Here is a 23148-nt window from a genome sequence, read left to right as displayed (position 1 = left end):
TTTTTATTTTAGAATTTTACATACTAACTTGCAGCCCCTCGAGCCTGCTCTGCCTTTCATAGAAACACAAGAAGCATTTGGCTCTTCTAGCTTGCTCCACCGTTCATTATGATCATGATACAGTGGTTAACACTGCAGCCTCACAGCCTCAGGGAGCCAGGTGCGATTCCGAGCTTGGGTCACTGTCCGTGTGGTGTTTGCACTTTCTCTCAGTGTTTGCGTGGATTTGCCCCCCACAGTCCAAACATGTGTGGGTTAGGTTGATTGGTCATGCTGAAATTGACCCTCGTGTCAGGGGAATTAGCAGGTTTAATATGCAGGGTTATGGGAATAGGGCCTGGATGGTATTGTGCTCGGTGCACTTGATGTGCTGAATGGCCTCCTTCTGTACTGTCGGGATTTTATGGATTATTATCCAACTGACTAGCCTGATCCCTCCTTCCCCAATTCAATAAAATCATGGCTGATTTGATTGTGGTCTCAACTCTACATTTTCACCTATCCCACAATAACTTGGCTCCTTTGTCAATCAAGAATTCGACCACCTCTGCATTAAAAATTATCAATGAGCCAGCCTCTACTGCTGAGTAAGAGACGTCCAAAGATTTACAACACTCAGAGAGAAACTTTCCTCATCCGTTTGAAGAAGACCTGTTATTAATCTGTACTCCCTAGTTCTAGTCTCCCTCACAGGGGAAAACATCCTACACATGAACTCTTTCAAATCCCCTCAGAATCTTTTATCTTTCAGTAAAATCACCTCTTGTTTTTTTAAACTCCAACGGACAGACGCCCAACCTGTCCAGCCTTTCCTCATAAGCAATCGCATCCCCATCCCAAATATCAAGTGCTTCTTTTCCTAAGTAAGGTGACCCAGAACTGTATACAGTACTCCAGGTGTGGTCTCACCCTATACAACTGCAGCAAACCATCCCTATTGTTATGACCAGGACACCCAGATCCATCTGTTCCTTGAGTTCTGTCTTCTTGCTCCACTTAAACAACATGCTGCTAGTCTGTTTTCCCTGCTAAAGTGAACACGGTCACATTTTCCCACTTCATACTCCATCTGCCATTTTCTTTCTATTCACTTAACCCAACGATATCCCTTTGCAGGCTCCTTGTTCTCTTTGCAACTTACTTTCCTACCTATCTTTCTGTCATCTGCATATTTAGCAACCAGACATTTGGTCCCTTCATCCAAGTCATTGATATAATTTGTAAATAGTTGAGGCCCCGACAACAGTTTCTATAGCACTCAATGCCAACCCAACAATGACCCAATTATGCTTACTCCCTGCACCCTATTAGCTAACTAATCCATGTTAATATACTACTCCTTACACAAACTCTTAGTTTGCCTAGTAACCTTTGATGTGGCGCCTTGTCAAACATCTGCTCGTAATCTTAAGCACAGCACAGCCAGAGGGCCTCCTCTATCCATGCTGCTTGTTACTTCCTCAAAAGAATGCCAATAACTCAAACACGATCTCCCTTTCACAAAGCCATGTTGACTCTGCCAGAATGCATTGAGATTTAAGTGCCCTGCCACAATCTCCTTCACAATGGCTCCTAGTGTTTTCCCTGCGAAAGATGCTAAGTAAATTGGCTTGTGGTCTCCTGATTTCTATTTCTTTCCTTCCTTGAATAGAAGAGTCACATTTATTATTTTCCAATCCAATAGGACCTTTCCAGAATCAAGGGAAGTTTGCAAAGTTAAAACCAACACATCGACAATCCTGGTAGCCATTTATTTTTAAGACCTTAGAACAAAGTTAATCAGAACCCAGGGACTTGGCAGCCTTCAGTTCTAATATTTTTTTCAGGAACCTTTCCTGGTGATTGTTTAGAATTTCTCCCCACCTTTCACCTCCTAATTTACAATTATTTCTCAGATGCTACTTTTACCCTCGACAGTGAAAACGGAGACAAAATATCTGATCAATTCAGCTGTATACAGTTCTGGTCACCCAATAGAATATTATCAAACTAGAGTGAGTGCAGAAAAGATTTACTAGGATGCTGCTAGGACTTGATGTTTGAGTTATAAAGAAAGGCTGGATAGACTGGGATTATTTTCCCAGGAGTGTAGGGGGCTTAAGGGTGATCCTATAGCGGTCTATAATGAGGGGTATAGATCAGCTAGATAGTCAACATCTTTTCCCAAACGTAGGAGAGTCTAAAACTAGAGGGCATGGTTTAAGGTGAGAGGGGAGAGATACAAAAGTGTCCAGAGGGGCAATTTGTTCATTCAGAGGGTGGTGAGCGCCTGCAACGAGCTGCAAGAGACAGGAGTAGAGACAGATGCAATTTTACCTTTTAAAAAGCGTTTAGATAGTTACATGGGTAAGGTGGGTACAGAGGGATATGGGCCAAATACAAGTGATTGTGACTAGCTTAGTGATAAAAACTGGATGGCATGGATACGTCGAGTCTATTTTCTTGCTGTAAACCTCTGATTCTAACACGTCCATGCTGACCAGGTTGCCTAAACTGAACTTAGCCCCATTTGCCTGTGTTTGGCCCATATCTATCTAAATCTTTCCTATCCATGTCCAAATGCCTTTAAATGTTGTAATTGTACCTGCCTTTACCACCTCCTCTGGCAGCTCATTCCATACATCTGTGAAAAAGTTGTCCCTCAGGTCTTTTTGCCCTCTCACCTCAAACCTATAGTTTTGGACTCCCTTTTCTTTGGGAAAAGACCTTGGCTATTCACCCTATCTATGCCCCTCATGATTTTATAAACGTCTAAGGTCACCCCTCAGCCTCCATAGCTTCAGAGAAAAAGTCCCAGCCTATCGAGCCTCTCCATATAATTCAAACCTTCCAAGTCCTTGTGAGATCCTTTTTTGCACCCTTTTCAGTTTAATTTAAATTTGTAATGATTAAATCCAGACAAACTAACATCAGTACCTTATTGAATGATAACTTAAAATGTTTTGGTGGATTAAGATTTCAGCGAGGGTGCTGAATTGATCAGACGAAAACAGTCACAATACACTGCACCCTGAACAAGCCAGAAGGACAAACAGAACAAGAGGTTGACACACAAAACACTCACACACACCATATGTTGGGTATTAAGTTCCACTAATTTAATATTCTAACAACCAACCTGCTCGGAGTTCTCAGGGTAGAACTGAAATACGGCTCTAGCTCCTCGTACCTATAAAACAAATAGATGTCTATTGTGCTGGTCAAAACAAAAACACAATCATTCTAAATCCCAGTTTCATTAAAAATTTACAGCAACTCTAAGAGTTTGCATGGCAAATATCCTCCATGAGGCATTTATTCCAAACCCCCAACAGTTCACAACTAGAGGGTCAGAGGTTAGTAGGGTGTGATCTCTGAGTCGTAGTGATGAGTTATACACTTGGCACAGCGGTGAGCACTGTTGCCTCACAGCACCAGTGATCTGGGTTCGATTCCTGCACTGTCTGGGTGGAATCTGCATGGGTTTCCACCGGTGCTCCGGTTTCCTCCCACAGTCCAAAAGACGTGTTGGTTAGGTGCATTGGCCATGTTAAATTCTCCCTCAGTGTACCCGAACAGGCACCAGAGAGTGGTGACTAGGGGATTTTCACAGTAACTTCACTGCAGTGTTAATGTAAGCATACTGGGACAACAATAGATAAACTTAAATTTAAGATGAATCTGAATAAAATGGAGAAGAGGGGAGCGGACGCTATTGTTGGAATGTGGTGAGGGGACAGGGAAGAAGAGAAACACAATCTAAGTGTACGCGATAATTCTTCTGGCTTTTCTGCACCACTGGAATACCCAGATCTATTCTGCTCACAACACAGTAACAGTGGAACTGTTGTGGTGCAATCCCATGAACAAATCAAGCAGTCAGCACTTTAAAATAAACCACACACATTTGTACAATGGATGCCTGGATATTGAAGATTCCCAGTCTTGAAGCTTACCAGACTGGCGTACAAGGAGCTGAAGAATTTGTAGAGTCGCTTTGGGGGGCTGTGACTTTTCTTATCTGCATTACAAAGCCACTGCAGGGCAGAGATGCTGAGGAGAGAGACAGAAAACATGCCATTAAATTCACCATTTAGCACTGCTGCATTACAGCACCAGGGATCCGGGTTCAATTCCGGCCTCGGGTCACCGTCTGTGTGGAGTTTGTACGTTCTCCCCGTATCTGCATGGGTTTCCTCTGGGTGCTCCGGTTTCTTCCCACAGTCCAAAGATGTGTGGGTTAGGTTGATTGGCCATGGTAAATTGACCCTAGTATCAGGGATTAACAGGGTAAATATGTGGGGTTACGGGAATAGGGCCTAGGTGGGATTGTGGTCTGCGCAGACTCGATTGGACGAATTACCTCCTTCTGCACTGTAGGGGATTCTACGATTTCCACTTTGATTCCCCTTATGATGTCCCAGTCTGCCAGGTATTTCAAGTCCAAGTGCTTTGCTTCCTATTAAGAAGGCATAGTTCAAGGATGTGTGGGTTAGGTGGATTGGCCATGCTAAATTGTTCATTAATGTCAGGGGGACTAACTAGAGTAAATGCATGGTGTTATGAGGATAGGGCCTGGGTGGGATTGTAGTCAGTGCAGACTTGATGGGCTAAATTGCCTCCTTCTGCATTCTATGATTCTATGGTTAAATGATGCTTAACCTAACACACAGACATTTATTTATTTGGTGGAATTTTAACTTTCCAGTGTTGTGGGTGATTTGGGTTGAGTGTGTGGTGGGGGAGGTGGCGGGAGGGGGGGTGTGAATATAACGAGAGAGAAAGAAGAAAGATTAGTCAAATTACTTGATTAACTTTAGAAACACTGCCTCACATCACATTTAAAAAGCTTGTTCAAACATGTCGCCTGGGTGGGAACCAAAGAATGGGCGAGTATAAATAGCACACTGGTTTTTAAATAGAACAGTTTAAAACATCTGGGCTGTGAGGAGAGTCAGAAGCATCTGGGATTGTTTAGACTGGAGATGGGAAAATACAATTCTGGTCGCCCTGTTATAGAAAGGATGTTATTAAACTGGAAAGGGTGCAAATAAGATTTACAAAGATGTTCCCAGGACTGGTAGCTTTGAATTATAAGAAGAGGCTGGATAGGCTGGGACTTTTTCCTCCCTGAAGCGTAGGAGAATGAGGGGTGACCTTCTCGAGGTCTATAAAATCATGAAGGGCATTGATAAGATCAATAGCCAAGGTCTTTTCCCCAGGGTAGGGTAGTCCAAAACTAGAGGGCACAGATTTAAGGTGAGAGGGAAAAGGGACACGATGGGACAATTTTTTTCACACAGAGGGTGGTATGTGTGTGTGGAATAAGCTGCCAGAGGAGGTGGTAGAAGCGGGCACAATTACAACATTTGAAAGACATTTGGACAGGTATGTGGATGGGAAAGGTTTAGAGGGATAGGGGCCAAACACAGACAAGTAGGACTGGGTCAGTTTAGGAAGCCTGGTCAGCATGGATGAGTTGGGCTGAAGGGCCTGTTTCCGTGCTGTGTATCTCTATGACTCTAAACACAACTACTGTCACTGCGTGGTGCCAACTGTTTCTGCAGAAGGCAATTCAATTTCTCAATTACCTGATGCAGCCGTCAAAGGTACCTGCCCGGAATGGAATACCAGCGCCCACATCGCCCAGAATGAGGTCGCCTTCCACCTCTCTCTCCAATGCAACATCTATCAGGAAAAGGAAACAACAAATTGAGAAACAGTGAGACAAAGTAGCTCAGAATGGCGAGAATGTCCTGTTTCCCATGATATTCAAATGCAGGGAATATGAGCACGTAATAAACACATGCATAAAAAAAAACATTTTTTGTTGCTTTTGCTTTGTGTTTCAGTCTTTTTCTGTTCTCGCAAACGTTTCTTCTTCTAGTGAAAAGTACACAGGGTGAAATGCAACAAGATATTCTCCACTTACAGTCTCCAGTATCCTGCAGAACCTTGACCCAGAAAGAAGTCTCACAACACCAGCTTGAAGTCCAACAGGTTTATTTGTAGCAAACGCCACAAACTTTCGGAACAGGCTGTCCCTTCGTCAGGTGGGACCCAAGCAGCAATGCAAGAGGCTGTTGGGCCCATTATACTTGTGCATTGTTTTTCTCCACAAGGCACCCAATCTAATCTGACACTCCCCACATCACTTAACATCCCACCTACTCTAATCCCCTTAGCCCACTTGCTCTCACTGGTCTAACACAAAACCCAGTCCGAACTCAGTTCACTTTCCAATCTATGACACAGGCCCAGAGTGGCTGTCAGCCTCTTGTTGCTGTGGGAACTGGCCAAGCATGCCAGCAGGAAAGCAGTGACCAAAAACATGAACTCAGCTTTGGGTGCCAAATATGTTTCACTATATCTATTTCCACAACCAAAACGCCCTTCCTGTGACAGCGTAAACTCTCATCCACAATGCCATGACAGATCTGCTGGTGAAATAGGGTGGTTAGAAGCTGATTTTAGTCACACATTCTTATTGCTGAAATTTTACCGCCTCGCCTAACCGAGGCTTGCAAGATCCCACCTGAGAATGGTGTCTGCAAGTCTCGCACGCCCCAATTCCGGCTTACATCTCATTTGTGCAGTGCCTCATGGAGCTCTGGGCTACTTGGACAGCACAATGATGAGTTCCAGGCCTGGTGAGATGTTGCCATAGTATCTTAAGCAAGCACCATTAATAAGGCAGACAAGTCAAATCAAACCCTGAATGGTGATCCCAAGTTTCCAACATTGGAAGGGGTTATGTGATCGGGGAGTCAGCCTGGTGTTCTGAGAGCCTCTGCACATTTGCTTAAAAACCCAGTTCTTCACCCGACTTCTCAAACATAAAGCAGCCGGGGTCAGAATGCCTATCCCACCATCCTAAATTGAACTAAACTAATCAAATGGAAATAGGACTTTTTCAAAAAAGGCCACCCCAAGCTTCCACCCCTTCAGGTGAGCAATACAAGTTTTTAAAAACTTCATTTATTAGTGTCACAAATAGGCTTACATTAACGTGCAATGAAGTTACTGTGAAAGTCCCCTAGTTGCCACAATTCAGCACTGTTCAGGTACACTGACGGAGAACTTAGTATGGGTTAATGCACCTAACCAGCATGTCTTTCGATCTGTGGGAGGAAACCGAAGCAGTTGGAGGAAACCCATGGAGACCTGGGGAGAACATGCAATTTCCACACAGACTGTGACCCAAGCCGGGAATCGAACCAAGTTCCCTGGCGCTCTGAAGCAGTAGTGCCAACCACCATGTCACCATGCTGCCTCAATCCGAGCCAAGAGGATTGTCTTCATAGGCCCTCTCAGAAAAGTTGACAAGCTTCAGGTCTCTGGGACATCAGTCTCCCACATTCGGAATCATGGAAATATTAAATAGAATCTCCCCGCAAATGAGAAAAATGAGGAGTAAACACGCTTTACTTCTTTATTCATCAAATCATAGAATCCCACAGTGCAGAAGGAGACTATTCAGCCCATCAAGTCTGCACTGACAACAACTCCACCCAGGCCTAACCTGTAACCGCACGTACTTACCCTCCTAGTCCCCCGACACTAAGGGGCAATTTATCATGGCCAATCAATCAAACCCGCACAGCTTTGGATTGTGGGAGAGCACCCGGAGGAAACACACGCAGACACGGGAAGAACGTGCAGACTCCACACAGACAGCGACCCGAGGCCGGGATTGAGCCTGCGTCCCTAACACCGTGCAGCAGCAGTGCTAACCACCGTGCTGTGTTGCCCACTGTGCCCCAATGTCAAAGTCATAAGAATGTGGAAGTCGCCACTACCACATGTAACTGAGATGAATAAAACTGCACTTGAGGGGGAGCGAGATACGCATGAGAGAAAAAGTATGATATGTCTAAGCTAATGGTGGAGGCGGGATTGATTAAGTGCTTGAATGCATTTAAAAAGGATTCCCTCATTAAGGGGTAACCCGTCCATTTGTTAATTTAGTTTATTTGTTTGGAGCTAGAACGTCCCGCCTCTTGCTGCTCACCAAACGTGCTGGCTCCAAAGGCACGAAAGTGATCACCAAAAACACTAACTTTGTCTTTGGCTGACCATACTAAAGATAAAAAATACAAAATGTATAAAAACAGAATGCTGTTGTGTGGTCTACAGTGCTGGATTCAGGTTCTTTGCAGGGGCAGTTCATATCCTACCACTGCCAGGGAGCCGGGCAATTTGCTCTACTGATTTGATACCTGGTTCAGCTGGCAGCAATCTTACATCTTAGTCAGAAGGTTGTGGGTTCAAATCCTGCTCCAAGTCCAGTGCAATACAATTGAACCTGATGGTATGTTAAGGACTTTTCAAGTCCAATTGTGTTGCCACAAAAAGATTCTTTAAGGGCTGTCAACTTATTAATTTGTTCCTTTGATTTTACACCAATGAGTATAAAGAGAGACTGCCGGACTACAAGAGCAGGGATGTACTTCTGAGACTATAAGGCTCTGGTCAGACTCCAATTTGGAGTAGTGAGAGCAGTTTTGGGCCTCATATCTAAGAAAGGATGTGCTGCCTTGGAAAGGGTCCACAGGAGGTTTACAAGAATGATCCCTGGAATGAAGAGCTTGTCGTATGAGGAACGGTTGAGGACTCTGGGTCTGTACTTGTTGGAGCTGAGAAGGACGAGGGGAGATCTTATTGAAACTTAAAGGATATTGTGAGGCCTGGATGAGCAGACATAGAGAGAATGTTTCCACTAGTAGGAAAAACTAGAACCAGAGGGCACAACCTCAGACTAAAGGGACGATCCTTTAGAACAGAGATTAGGAGGAATTTCTTCAGCCAGAGTGGTGAATCTGTGGAACTGGTTGCCACAGAAGGCTGAGGAGGTCGGTCATTGAGTGTCTTTAAGACAGAGACAGCTAGGTTGTTGATTAATAAAGGGATCGGGGTTATGACAAAAAGGCAGGAGAATGGGAATGAGAAAAATATTAGCCATGATTGAATGGCGGAGCAGACTTAATGCGCTGAGTGGCCTAATTCTGCTCCAATGTCTTATGGACACTGGGGTGGTTAGTGGTAGAGGCAGATATACGTAATGCTGCATTCTGTAATAAACCAACTACTGCAGCGTGATTGCACAGTTGCAACACTGCTGCCTCACAGCGCCAGGGACCTGGGTTCAATTCTGGCTATGGGTCACTGTCTGTGTGGTTTGCACATTCTCCCAGTGTCTGCCTGGGTTTCTTCCAGGCGCTTCGGTTTCCTCCCACAGTCAAAAGATATGCAGGTTAAGTTTATTGGCCATGCTAAATTGACCCCTTATATCGGATGGACTAGCAGGGTAACTAAGTGGGGTTACGGGAATACATCCTGTGTAGGAGTGTTGCTGGTCTAGACTTGATGGGCCAAATGGCCTCCTTGTGCAAGTAGGGATTCTATGTTTCATTGCTGCCTCACAGCAACAGGGACCTGCATTTGATTCCCAGTTAGGGTCACTGTCTGTGCAGAGTCTGCATGGCTTTCCTCCCACAGTCTGAAAGATGAGCTGGTTAGGTGCATTGGCCTTGTTAAATTCTATGTATCCAAACAAGCACCAGCATGTGGCAACTAAAGGATTTTCACCATAACTTCATTGCATTGTTAACATAAGACTACTTCTGACACTAATAAAATAAATTTTAAAAGGAATCACAGCTAGTTTCATACTTCACCAGCTGACTCAGGATTCAATAAACAGAAAGAAAGAGTAGAATTGGGTTAGAACTGGCCTTCATAGCGAAGGGGATTGAATATAAAAGCAGGGAGGTCTTGCTGCAACTGTACAGGGTACTGGTGACGCCGCAGCTGGAGTACTGTGCGCAGTTTTGGTCGCCGCACTTGTGCAAGGATATTTTGGCCTTGGAGGGAGTGCAGAGGAGGTTCACTAGGCTGATACCGGAGATGAGGGGGTTGGACTATGAAAAGAGACTAAACAGACTGAGCCTGTACTCGTTGGAGTTTAGAAGGATGAGGGGGGATCTTATAGAGATGTATAAGATAATGAAAGGGATGGATAGGGTAGAGGTAGAGAGATTCTTCCCACTTAGAAAGGATAGCAGGACTAGAGGGCACAGCCTCAAGACAAGGCGGGGGGGGGGCAGTTTAGATCGGAGTTGAGGAGGAACTTCTTCACTCAAAGGGTGGTGAATCTCTGGAATTCTCTGCCCGTTGAAGTGGTGGAGGCTACCTCACTAAATATACTTAAGTCACGGGTAGATAGGTTTTTGACAGACACGGGAATTAAGGGTTACGGGGAGGGAGCGGGAAAGTGGAACTGATCCGCTTCAGATCAGCCATGATCTTATTGAATGGCGAGGCAGATTCGAAGGGCTAGATGGCCTACTCCTGCTCCTATTTCTTATGTTCTTATGGATGAAAAGAGTTGGGAGGAGGTTCACACAAGGGATAAACATCAACATGCCAACCGAGTTGGCAGACTTCTTCCTGGAGTGGAAGATTCCATGTTTTACAGCAGTTGCACATTTAAGCAATCACAGTCCCTCAAAGGCAGAATCTAGGAATTAGGTCTCCACATCCTGTTGCAGTGTTATGACTCCTGGAGCACAGGTCTGCCATCATCAAAGGTGTTCCATCTAGAAATCATCTTGCCTCATCCTGTTCCAGAGACTCTCTCCTGCGAGTCTTCCCAGTCTGCAGCAATTGTACTAACAGCGACAGAGTTCAAATATAAAAACGTGAGTGTGTCACAGGGAAGGCCAGATAATGGGTTTGTACAAAACCACTTGAATCTGCTTGCAATAGGAGTGTGCGATATGTAAAAATCACAACTCCTCACATACTGAAACAACCGTGTCCATATACAACACGATCTGAACAACGTTCAGACTTAGGCTGATAAGTGGCAAGCAACTTCCACGTCACACAAGTGCCAGACAATGACTATCTCCAAAAAGAAAGAATCTAACCGTGGCCCAATGACAATCAATGGCATTACCATCACTCAATCTCCGACTATCATCATCCTGGGTGCTACCATTAACTAGAAACTAAATTGGACCAGCCATATAACTACTGTGGCTACAAGAGCAGGCCAGAGGCAAGGAATCCTGCGGCATTTAACTCACCTCTTGACTCCCCAAAGTCTGTCCACCTTCTACAAGGCACAAGTTAAAAGTATGATGAAATACTATTTATTAGTGGGCTTACATTAAGACTGCAATGAAGTTACTGTGAAAATTCCCTAGTTGCCACACTCTGGAGCCTGATGAGGTACACTGAGGGAGAATTTAGCATCTAAGCAGAATGCTTTTGGGCTGTGGGAGAAAAGCAGAGCACCAGAAGGAAACCCACACAATGAGAACATATAGACTCCGTACAGCAGTGACCCAAGCTGGGAATTGAACCCAAGTCCCTGGTGCTGTGAGGCAGCAGTGTTAACTACTGTGCCACCCATTTTGTTTGGATGACTGCAGCCCCAACACTCGAGAAGCTGAATACCATCCAGGACAAAACAGATTGGCAACCCATCCACCACCTTGAACACTCATTCCCTCCACCAGTGGTAGCAGTGTGTGCCATCTACAAGATGCACTGCCACATCTCAAAGAGGCTGCTTCGACAGCACCTCCCAAATCTGAGACCTTTTCCACTTGGAAGGACAAAGACAGCAGATGCGTGGGAACACCACCACCTGCAAGTTCCCCACCAAGCCATACATCATCCTGACTTGGAAATACATCAGCTGTTCCTCAGCTGTCGCTGGGCCAAAACTCTGGAACTCCCTCCCTAACAGCACTGTGGGCATACGTACACCAAAGGGATTGCAGCAGTTCAAGAAAGCAGCTCGCCATCACCTTCTCAAGCACAACTAGGGATGAGCGATAAATGCTGGTCTAGCCAGTGATGTCCATGTGACATGAAAGAATAAAAAGATGATCGTGTTACCTACCAAGCATGGCTACACTGATATCCAGACCAACCCAGTGATGCCCTTCTTCAGAGAGGTAATCCCCACTGAGTCCCGATCCACAGCTGGAACACAAACAGAGTCATGTCAATCCCATTAAGAGATTAACAAGCCCAAGCATACATCTGACATGACAATGTGTTGAGGCATGCACCGGTTGTGTAACTCAGGAAGATTGATCAGAGGTGTAGCATTTAGCAGCTGTGTGTGTGAATTGTTGCTCAGTCAAGGCCTTAGAAAACAAAAATATGTTGGTAAACATTATGACAATTATTTGGAATACTGCACTAAAATCAATTCAATCTCATGTTTCCTACAGTTGCTTTTCATATAGAGACATCTTCTTTTATTGTTTGGAAGGGGTTGGTAAAGATTTGAATCTTTTTTGACCAGCAAGATGACAAACCACCACACCAGTGGTGTTGTAGAACAGAAAATGTTCCTTTTCAGGATAAAAGCAAATTACCACAGATGCTGGAATCTGAAACCAAAAGAGAAAATGTTGGAAAATCTCAGCAGGTCTGGCAGCATCTGTAAGGAGAGAAAAGAGACGACATTTTAAGTCCAGATGACGCAAAGGTCATCAGGACTCGAAACATCAGCTCTTTTCTCTCCTCAGAGATGCTGCTAGACCTGCTGAGATTTTCCAGCATTTTCTCTTTTGGTTTCTTTTCGGGAACCTGGTGTCACCAAACACCCCCACTTCAGGTATGGAGCAACCAAATGCAGAATAAAACTACCATCACACTGCTCTTCAACCCTCAATCCATGAGATATCCTGCCATAGCTTCCCTAACACCAATCATCTTGATGCTGTTGATCCATGCTGAATCATACTTACATCTTCAAACCTAAGAACAGGATTGAGGCTGCACAGTTATCACATCAGGTCCTTACAGCCAATCATCACATCAGTTTGGGTTGGAATTAAATTCTATTTCTAGATGTGAAAGGCCAGTACCTGATCCACTCTGAAATCCATTTCTATTGAAAGATTTTAAAGGTTTTCCCCCCCGTAGTGACAATGAACCTCACCATTGCTGCTTTCTTAAATATGATAACTTCCACTTCCTTCCACCAGCATAGAAGACCCAGTCTTAACTTACACAACTTGGGATGCCAAGGAGCAATTTACACGCCAATGCACCTAACCTGCACATCTTTGGAGTGTGGGAGGAAACTGGAACACCCAGAGGAAACCCACACAGAAATGGGGAGAACATGCAAACTTCACATAGACAGTCACCAAAGGCCGGAACTGAACCCAGGTCCCTGACACTGTGAGGCAGCAGTGCCAGTGTGCCATCCTGATTAAAAGATGAAAAAAAGTGGCAAAATAAAACAAGCAACTCAGACAGAGAAGCTCTTGAATGTCCAGAGACCAGTGAAGGGCGATACTGTATTTATTAAAGTTTTCTTTATTAGTATCACAAGTAGGCTCACATTAACACTGCAATGAAGTTACTGTGAAATTCCCCTTGTCACCACACCCGGGCATCTGTTTGGGTACACTAAGGGAGAATTTAGCGCGCCCAATGCATCTAACTAGTACACCTTTTGGACGGTGGGAGAAAACCGGAGCACCAAGAGGAAACCCACAGGGTGAACGTGCAGACTCTGCACAGACAGTGATCCAAGCCGGGAATCGAACCTGAGGCCTTGATGCTGTGAGGCAGCAGTGCTAATCACTGTGCCGCCCCACTGCAGCAGGAGGCTGGGAAACAGTGCCTGTAGTAGAAGGAACAAAAAGAGGGCAAGAGGAATGACAGTCTCCCAACTCGATGTTGGCTTTCTCTGAACGTCATCTGCAAGATTGTGAAGATTAAAGGAGAGTCCTACCCAACGTCCAACAGGAAGCAAGGTTGATCCTCAGGTAAATTGAGTAGCTCGACTGCTCTTTCTGACATCTGACTCTGAATTTCAATCATCCGAGAACTGCGAAGGGAAAAGACCACATTTCATTCAGTAGCTGACTCATTCCTACCTGTAGATGACTGAGTTATTCAGCACCCTCTTCCCCCATTTATTATTCGAATGACAAAACAGCATTTATTGTGTCTCTATTTGCTAAGAGAATCAGCTGAGAGACTGAAGTTTCATGGCAGGGCATGCGTAAACCAGCCCTTATTTTTTAATAATTCTAACAATCTTCATGCACCAGCCAAGTGCTACCAGATGACATGACCAGGCATGAGCTTCAAGTAATAAAAACTAAAAAGTGCTGGGAATACTCAGCAGATCAGGCAGCATCTGGACAAGAAACAAAAGTTAACATTTAAGGTTAAGATTTAAATGAACAGTCATCTCAACCTGAAATTTTAACTTTTATGTATCTTCACCGATCCTGCCTGACATGCTGAACACGTCCAGAACTTTCAGCTTTCATTTCATTATCCACAAAATACCATAACCACAATGTTACTAAATGTAAGAACACAGCAATTTCACTCTTGTCCACTGAACATAGTAGAAAAGCTTCCTACCATTTCAACATTTTGTAATTACCCCGCCAAACTTCCATCATGAAAGTATCAACTCCGACATGCAGTAGCGATTCTTCATTTTGACTCAAGGGTAATACTGAGGGGCAGCAAAGTGTCTGGCCTGGGGAAGTAGGGACATTGCAGCCAATACTAATTGGCTCCGAAACCTTGGTCACAAATCCATGTTTCCCAGCTGGCTGATGGGGGGCAGCGACCACCCCCCTCCCCCCCAGCATAATGCCACAATATGCTAGCTCAATGTAGATTAAGAATGAAACCGTCGGATTTGCTGAGCCTGTAGGCTCAGTATGATGCTCATTTAATCACAATCTGGCAAAACATAGAAAATTTGCTGACGGTCTTATTCCCAATGGAATAAATTGTCTTCTGATATCACGTTGCCCTTTATTACTAAAGACTACATACTAGCACATTTAAAGAACAAAGAATAAAGAAAAGTACAGCACAGGAACAGGCCCTTCAGCCCTCCAAGCCCAAGCCGACCATGATAACTTAATTATATTTTTTAAAAAAATGCCCTTACTCAGACTGTGTCCCCCCATTTCCTCCTTATTCATGTACCCATCCAAATGCTTCTTAAGTATTGCTAATGTGCCTGCTTCCACCACCACAGAGCTCTCCATTTGCCTGACAAAGGGCAAACCCTGAAAGCTTGGGAGTTTACTATCAAATAAATTGGGTGGACTTAAACCTGGTGTTGTCAGACTTCCTACTGTGTCCACCACCACCTCCAGGCACTCACCACCCTCTGCATGAAAGATGCGCAGGAAGGAATTTATCTTAAACTTCCCCCTCTCATCTTGAGCCTGTGCCCCCTTCTAACTGGCACCTTCACCGTCTATGCCTCAAATTTTGTAAACCTCTATCAGGTCTCCCCTCAGTCTCCATCTTTCCAGTGAAAATAATCCTAGTTTATTCAGCCTCTCCTCATTGCAACACTCTTGAGACCAGGCAACATCCTGGTGAACCTTCTTTGCACTCTCTCCAAAGCTTCCACATCCTTCTATAGAGTGGTAATGAGAACTGCACGTAACACTCCAAATGCATCCTAACCAAGGTTTTATATAGCTGCAACATGATTTCCCAACTCTTGTACTTAATCTCCGGCCGATAAAGGCATGCATACTATATGCCACAGAAACCTTGCAGTGTGGAAGCAAGCCATTCAGCCCCTCATGTCTGCACCAACCACAATTCCACTCAGCCCCTATTTCCACAGCCCCACTTATTGGCCTTGCTGGTCCCGACAGTAAGGGTCAATTTAGCATAAGCAATCAAGCTAACCCACACATCTTTGGACTGTGGGAGGAAACTGGAGCACCCGGAGGAAATCCACGCAGGCACAAGGAGAACATGCAAACTCTTCACAGTGACCCAAGCCAGGAATCAAACCAGATCTCTAGCTTTGTGAGGCAGCAGTGCTAACCACTGTGCCAATCATATGCCTTCTTCATCACCTGGGTCATCTTGCGGTGCCCCATTTTTAGGGAACTGTGGACCTGCATGCCCAGATTCCTCTGTATGTTAATGTTCCTAAGGGTTCTGCCATTTACTATATATTTCACACCTAAATTTGATCCTCCAAAATGCATCATCTCCCATTTGTTCAGGTTAAATCCCATCTGCCATTTCTGTGCTCAAGTCTCCAATCCATATCCTGTTGTATCCTCTGACAATCCCCAGCACCATCAGAAACTCCATCAATCTTCAGGTCATCTGCAAGCTTACTGATCAGACCACTCAAAATTTTTCTCCAGATCATTTATAAATATATATTAGAGATCCCAGCACTGATTTGTCAAAACAGGACCTCGCAGACAGAATCAAAGAATATAAACACTTGATGCCAAGGTGAGAATACTTACTTCTGCGTATATTTCCTTGCTTCATCTTCATTGTAAAACTGAAAGGAAAGAAATCTATAAAGGATCTGCTAGAATATAAACCTCATTGTGAATTATACACCATTCAAAACTCCAGAATTTTGATTCGTTCATTTGAGACACATCTTTATAGCAAGACTAAATTAGGCTGAGGAATGCATGGAGGTTGAGGGTCGAGGGGGAGGCGTCGACCCCCGCCACAGCCCGGGGATTGATCCCACTCACCCCCCCCGCCACAGCCCGGGGATCGACCACACTCACCGCCGCCCCCCCCCCCCTCCACCACAGCCCGGGGATCGAGCACACTCACCGCCCCCCCCCCCGCCACGGCCCGGGGATCGACCCCACCCACCCACCCCCCCGCCACAGCCCCGGGGATCGACCCCACCCCCCCCCCGCCACAGCCCCGGGATCCACCCCCTACCCCCCCCGCCATAGCCCCGGGATCCACCCCCTACCCCCCCCCCCCGCCATAGCCCCGGGATCCACCCCCTACCCCCCCCCCCCCCGCCATAGCCCCGGGATCCACCCCCTACCCCCCCCCCCCGCCATAGCCCCGGGATCCACCCCCTACCCCCCCCCCACCCCGCCATAGCCTCGGGATCCACCCCCTACCCCCCCCCACCCCGCCATAGCCCCGGGATCCACCCCCTACCCCACCCCCCACCCCACCATAGCCCCGGGATCCACCCCCTACCCCCCCCCACCCCGCCATAGCCCCGGGATCCACCCCCTACCCCCCCCCCACCCCGCCATAGCCCCGGGATCCACCCCCTACCCCCCCCACCCCGCCATAGCCCCGGGATCCACCCCCTAGCCCCCCCCATAGCCCCGGGATCCACCCCCTACCCCCCCAGCCCCCCCCCCCCCCGCCACAGCCCCGGGATCCACCCCCTACACCCCCCCCCCCGCCATAGCCCCGGGATCCACCCCCTACCCCCCCCACCCCGCCATAGCCCCGGGATCCACCCCCTACCCCCCCCCACCCCGCCATAGCCCCGGGATCCACCCCCTACCCCCCCCCACCCCGCCATAGCCCCGGGATCCACCCCCTACCCCCCCCCCACCCCGCCATAGCCCCGGGATCCACCCCCTACCCCCCCCCCACCCCGCCATAGCCCCGGGATCCACCCCCTACCCCCCCCCCACCCCGCCATAGCCCCGGGATCCACCCCCTACCCCCCCCCACCCCGCCATAGCCCCGGGATCCACCCCCTACCCCGCCATAGCCCCGGGATCCACCCCCTACCCCGCCATAGCCCCGGGATCCACCCCCTACCCCCCCCACCCCGCCATAGCCCCGGGATCCACCCCCTACCCCCCCCCACCCCGCCATAGCCCCGGGATCCACCCCCTACCCCCCCCACCCCGCCATAGCCCCGGGATCCACCCCCTACCCCCCCCCACCCCGCCATAGCCCCGGGATCCACCCCCTACCCCCCCCCCACCCCGCCATAGCCCCGGGATCCACCCCCTACCCCCCCCGCCATAGCCCCGGGATCCACCCCCTACCCCCCCCCCACCCCGCCATAGCCCCGGGATCCACCCCCTACCCCCCCCCCCATAGCCCCGGGATCCACCCCCTACCCCCCCCCCCATAGCCCCGGGATCCACCCCCCCCCCATAGCCCCGGGATCCACCCCCCCCCCATAGCCCCGGGATCCACCCCCCCCCCCCGCCATAGCCCCGGGATCCACCCCCTACCCCCCCCCGCCATAGCCCCGGGATCCACCCCCTACCCCCCCCCCATAGCCCCGGGATCCACCCCCTACCCCCCCCCCCCCAATAGCCCCGGGATCCACCCCCCCCCCCCCAATAGCCCCGGGATCCACCCCCCCCCCCAATAGCCCCGGGATCCACCCCCTACCCCCCCCCCCCCGCCATAGCCCCGGGATCCACCCCCTACCCCCCCCCCCCATAGCCCCGGGATCCACCCCCTACCCCCCCCCCCCCCAATAGCCCCGGGATCCACCCCCCCCCCCCCAATAGCCCCGGGATCCACCCCCCCCCCAATAGCCCCGGGATCCACCCCCCCCCCATAGCCCCGGGATCCACCCCCCCCCCCCATAGCCCCGGGATCCACCCCCCCCCCCATAGCCCCGGGATCCACCCCCCCCCCCCGCCATAGCCCCGGGATCCACCCCCTACCCCCCCCCCATAGCCCCGGGATCCACCCCCCCCCCCATAGCCCCGGGATCCACCCCCCCCCCATAGCCCCGGGATCCACCCCCCCCCCCGCCATAGCCCCGGGATCCACCCCCTACCCCCCCCCCGCCATAGCCCCGGGATCCACCCCCTACCCCCCCCCCCATAGCCCCGGGATCCACCCCCTACCCCCCCCCCCAATAGCCCCGGGATCCACCCCCCCCCCCCAATAGCCCCGGGATCCACCCCCCCCCCCAATAGCCCCGGGATCCACCCCCTACCCCCCCCCCCCGCCATAGCCCCGGGATCCACCCCCTACCCCCCCCCCCCATAGCCCCGGGATCCACCCCCTACCCCCCCCCCCAATAGCCCCGGGATCCACCCCCCCCCCCAATAGCCCCGGCATCCACCCCCCCCCCCCCAATAGCCCCGGGATCCACCCCCCCCCCCCAATAGCCCCGGGATCCACCCCCCCCCCCCAATAGCCCCGGGATCCACCCCCCCCCCCCAATAGCCCCGGGATCCACCCACCCCCCCCCATAGCCCCGGGACCCACCCCCCCCCCCCCATAGCCCCGGGATCCACCCCCCCCCCCCCATAGCCCCGGGATCCACCCCCCCCCCCCATAGCCCCGGGATCCACCCCCCCCCCCCCCATAGCCCCGGGATCCACCCCCCCCCCCCCATAGCCCCGGGATCCACCCCCCCCCCCCCATAGCCCCGGGATCCACCCCCCCCCCCCCATAGCCCCGGGATCCACCCCCCCCCCCCCCCTCCCCCGCCATAGCCCCGGGATCCACCCCCCCCCCCCATAGCCCGGGATCCACCCCCTACCCCCCCCCCCCCCCCCCCATAGCTCCGGGATCCACCTCCCTACACCCCCTCCATGGCCTCACGATCTACCCCCTTCCTCCCAACAGCCCCAGGATTTGCCCTGTCCCCCCTCCCGGGCTTCACCATTTCAGGCGGCGCCCGGTGCTCCGGCCTCCCGACTCGCACCGCCATCTTTTCCCAGCTCCCGAGCTCAAAACGTCATCACACCGCACTGCGCTGCGTCATCTCTGTGCGCCTAAAGCCCTGGGTGAGCACTCCCGCCATCTTGGTAAAGGGGAGGGGAGGTCAGGGGTCAGCACTGCACTGGGCACTCACTAGTCCAATTTCACTCAGGTGCCACTTGTCACAGTAACAGTTTCCAGTGATCAGCGCTCAATTTTCCTTTTTAAAAAAACGACTTTTATTGTCTTATGGACAGTGGCTATCTCTGAAGAAAGATTATTTGTTTTAACTGGATGATGATTAAGTGTACATTTATTTGTGCCACAAGTCGGCTTACATTAACACTGCAATGAAGTTATTGTGAAAATCCCCTAGTCGCCACACTCTGGCCCCTGTTCTGAGGGAGAATTTAGCATGGTCAATGCACCTAATCAGCACATCTTGGACTGTGGGAGGAAACCGGAGCACAGTCTTCCGAGACCGGATTCAAGCCTGGGTCCATGGCACTGTGAGACAGCACTCTGCTACCATGTTGCCCCATTGCTTCCATTCCTATATGCAAATAGCATTCCTTCATAGATTTGAATTTGATTTCATCTGATTTATAATTGTCACATGTATAAGTATACAGACAAAAGTATTGATTCTAGCGTACTATACAGACATAGAGAAGGAAAGGAGAGGGTGCAGAATAAAAGTTTAAAGTTTATTTATGTTAGTCACAAGTAAGTTTAATTAACACTGCAATGAAGTTACTGTGAAAATCCCCTAGTTGCCACACTCTGGTGCCTGTTCGGGTACACTGAGGGAGAATTTAGCACGGCCAATTTATCTAACCAGCATGTCTTTTGGACTGTGGGAGGAAAACAGAGCACAGTCACCCGAGGCCAGATTCAAGCCTGGGTCCCTGGCGCTGTGAGGCAGCACCCTGCCACTGTGCTGCTCCATTGCTTCCATTCCTGTATGCAAATAGCTTTCCTTCACAGATTTGATATGATATCATTTGATTTATTATTGTCACATGTAATAGTATACAGACTAAAGTATTGGTTCTCGTGTGCGATACAGACATAGAGAAGGAAAGGAGAGGGTGCAGAATAAAAGTTTAAAGTTTATTTATTCATCACAAGTAGGTTTACCTACTGTAATGAAGTTACTGTGAAAATCCCCTATTGCCATTCTGGCACCTGTTCAAGTACACTGAGGGAGAATTTGGCATGGCCAATGCACCTAACCAGCATGCCTTTTGGAATGTGGGAGGAAACCAGAGTGCCCGGAAGAAACCCACGCAGACACAGAGGACGTGCAGACTCCGCACAGAGAGTGACCCAAACCAGGAATCGATCCTCGGTCCCTGGTGCTGTGAGGCAGCAGTGCTAACCACTGTACCATCATGCTGCTATATTGCTCCTATTCCCATATGCAGACAGTTTTCCTTTATAGATTTGATTTTGATTTCATTTCATTTTATTTATTATTGTCACATGTATTAGTATACAGAGAAAAGTATTATTTCTTGCATGATATACAGACATAGAGAAGGAAAAGAGAGGGTTCAGAATATGGTACTATATTCATGGCTAGGGTATAAAGAAAGATCAACTTAATATGACAAATCATAGAATCATATGAATTCCTGCAGTGCAGACATGATTTAAAAAACTCAACTGGACAATGGTACTTTCATAGAAACCTCACAATGCAGAAGGAGGCCATCTGGCCTATTGTGTTTGCACAAACCTCAATCCCATCCAGGCCTGTCCCTGTAACTCTGCATATTTACCTCTAATCCCTCTAACCGATGTATCCAGGGACATTAAGGGGCAATTTAGCATGGCCGATCAGCCTAACCTGAACATCTTTGGAGTGTGGGAGGAAACCCATGCAGACACAGGGAAAATGTGCAAACTGCACACAGTGACCCAAACTGGGAATTGAACGCAGGTCCCTGGCACTGTGAGGCAGCAGTGCTAACCACTGTGCCACCCTGCTGCCCTACTGGTACTGCTTCCTTTGGCTCAGGTTGCCACCTTTGGTTGGAGCTATTCTTGGAAATTCCATTATGTACTTCCAACTAATCTAATCCATCCTGTCAAATACCCTTGATTTGATTTGATTTATTATTGTCACATGTATTAGCTATACAGACAAAGCATACCGTTCATAGAGAAGGAAAAGAGAGAGTGCAGAATGTAGTGTTACTGTCATAGCTAGGGTGTAGTTAAAGATCAACTTAATGCAAGGTAGATACATTCAAAAGTCTGATGGCAGCAGGGGGTTAGCTGGTACATGAACTCAGACTTTTATACCTTTCTTCTGATGAAAGAAGGTGAAAGAGAGAATGTTTGGGTTGCAAGAGATCCTTAATTATGCTGGCTGCTTTGCCGAGGCAGCAGGAAGTGTAGACAGTATCAGTGGATGGGAGGCTGGTCTGCATGAAGGATTGGGCTATATTTGTGATCTTTTATAGTTTCTTGTGGTCTTGGCAGAGCAGGAGCCATACCAAGCTGTGATACAACCAGAAAGAACGCTATCTATGGTGCACCTATAAAAGATGGTGAGAGTCATAGCTGACATGCCAAATTTCCTTAGTCTTCTGAGAAAGTAGAGGCATTGGTGGACTTTCAAAACTATAGTGTCAGCATGGGGGGATCAGGATAGGTTGTTGGTGATCTGGACATCTAAAAACCTGAAGCTCTCGACCCTTTCCACTTTGTCCCCGTTGATGTAGACAGGGTTACGCTCTCCTCTACGGTTCCTGAAGTCAATGACAATCTCCTTCATTTTGTTGACATTGAGGGAGAGATTATGGTCACCGCACCAGTTCACCAGATTCTCTATCTCATTCCTGTACTCTGTCTCGTCATTGTTTGAGATCTGTCTCACTATGGTGGTGTCATCAGCAAACTTGAAAATCGAATTGGGGAGGAATTTGTCCACACAGTCATTGGTGTATAAGGAGTATAGTAGGGGGCTGAGAACACAACCTTGTGGGGCAGCGGTGCTGAGGATCATCGTGGAGGAGGTGTTGTTGCCTATCCTTTCTGATTGTGGTCTGTGAGTTCGGAAGTTCAGGATCCAGTTGCAGAGGGAGGTGCCGAGGCCCAGGCCATAGGGTTTGGAGATGAGTTTCATGGGAATAATGGTGTTGAAGGTTGAGCTGTCGTCAATAAATAGGAGTCTGACATAGGTGTCCTTGTCATCTAGGTGTTCCAGGGTTGAGTGCAGTCTCCAATATCTATATGACTAATAATGAAAAATGTTCAATGAAAATGAAAGAATCGTTTTTATGCCCCCATGCTTTTTTTTCACCTTTGATTTCAGGAACTGAAATCTTAATTCCATGATACTCCAAGGAAATTCTGAAGGTTTGACAAAACATACCTGAGGTCAAGGCCAAGGTTGTGCGGTAGATCTGTGGTCAAGTGGCAGAAAGGCTGCCAGGAACCTGTGACTCATGCTCAGTGCACCGGAAAGGAAAATCAGTCTCCTGGCAAGCAAATTTCTGTCTGAGTCCATTACCTGATAAGCCTTTAATGTTTCTAAAGACGCTGACCCCAGTCAGAATTGAACGTTTCAAATCAGGACGTCCTTTCGTAACACTAAAGCAAAATACTGCAGATGCTGGAATCTGAAACAAAATAAGAAGTCTCACAACACCAGGTTAAGGTCCAACAGGTTTATTTAGTAGCAAATGTCACGAGCTTTCG

At 48.5% G+C, this 23148-nt stretch overlaps 1 protein-coding gene across 1 annotated transcript in view; it reads right to left on the bottom strand.

The window, feature by feature from the left end:
• The window catches only part of bud23 (BUD23 rRNA methyltransferase and ribosome maturation factor), a 35382-nt gene extending 15911 nt beyond the window's left edge, over positions 1 to 19471 (bottom strand). Inside the window, exons 1-7 of the mRNA XM_080200086.1 lie at positions 19400 to 19471; positions 16281 to 16318; positions 13751 to 13846; positions 11894 to 11976; positions 5571 to 5667; positions 3936 to 4032; positions 3119 to 3169 (exon numbers count right to left, since the gene is read on the bottom strand). Of these exons, the coding sequence (XP_080056212.1) occupies positions 3119 to 3169; positions 3936 to 4032; positions 5571 to 5667; positions 11894 to 11976; positions 13751 to 13846; positions 16281 to 16318; positions 19400 to 19447 (510 nt within the window). The 5' untranslated portion in view covers positions 19448 to 19471. The remainder of the gene's footprint in view (positions 1 to 3118; positions 3170 to 3935; positions 4033 to 5570; positions 5668 to 11893; positions 11977 to 13750; positions 13847 to 16280; positions 16319 to 19399) is intronic.
• Positions 19472 to 23148: the final 3677 nt, after the last annotated feature.

This window comes from Carcharhinus amblyrhynchos, chromosome 12 (assembly GCF_965287045.1).
Source record: "Carcharhinus amblyrhynchos chromosome 12, sCarAmb.v2.hapA, whole genome shotgun sequence".
Taxonomy (NCBI): Eukaryota; Metazoa; Chordata; class Chondrichthyes; order Carcharhiniformes; family Carcharhinidae; genus Carcharhinus; species Carcharhinus amblyrhynchos.
The sequence above is the reverse complement of the archived record's forward strand: the minus strand, read 5'-3'. Positions and strand labels throughout refer to the sequence as shown.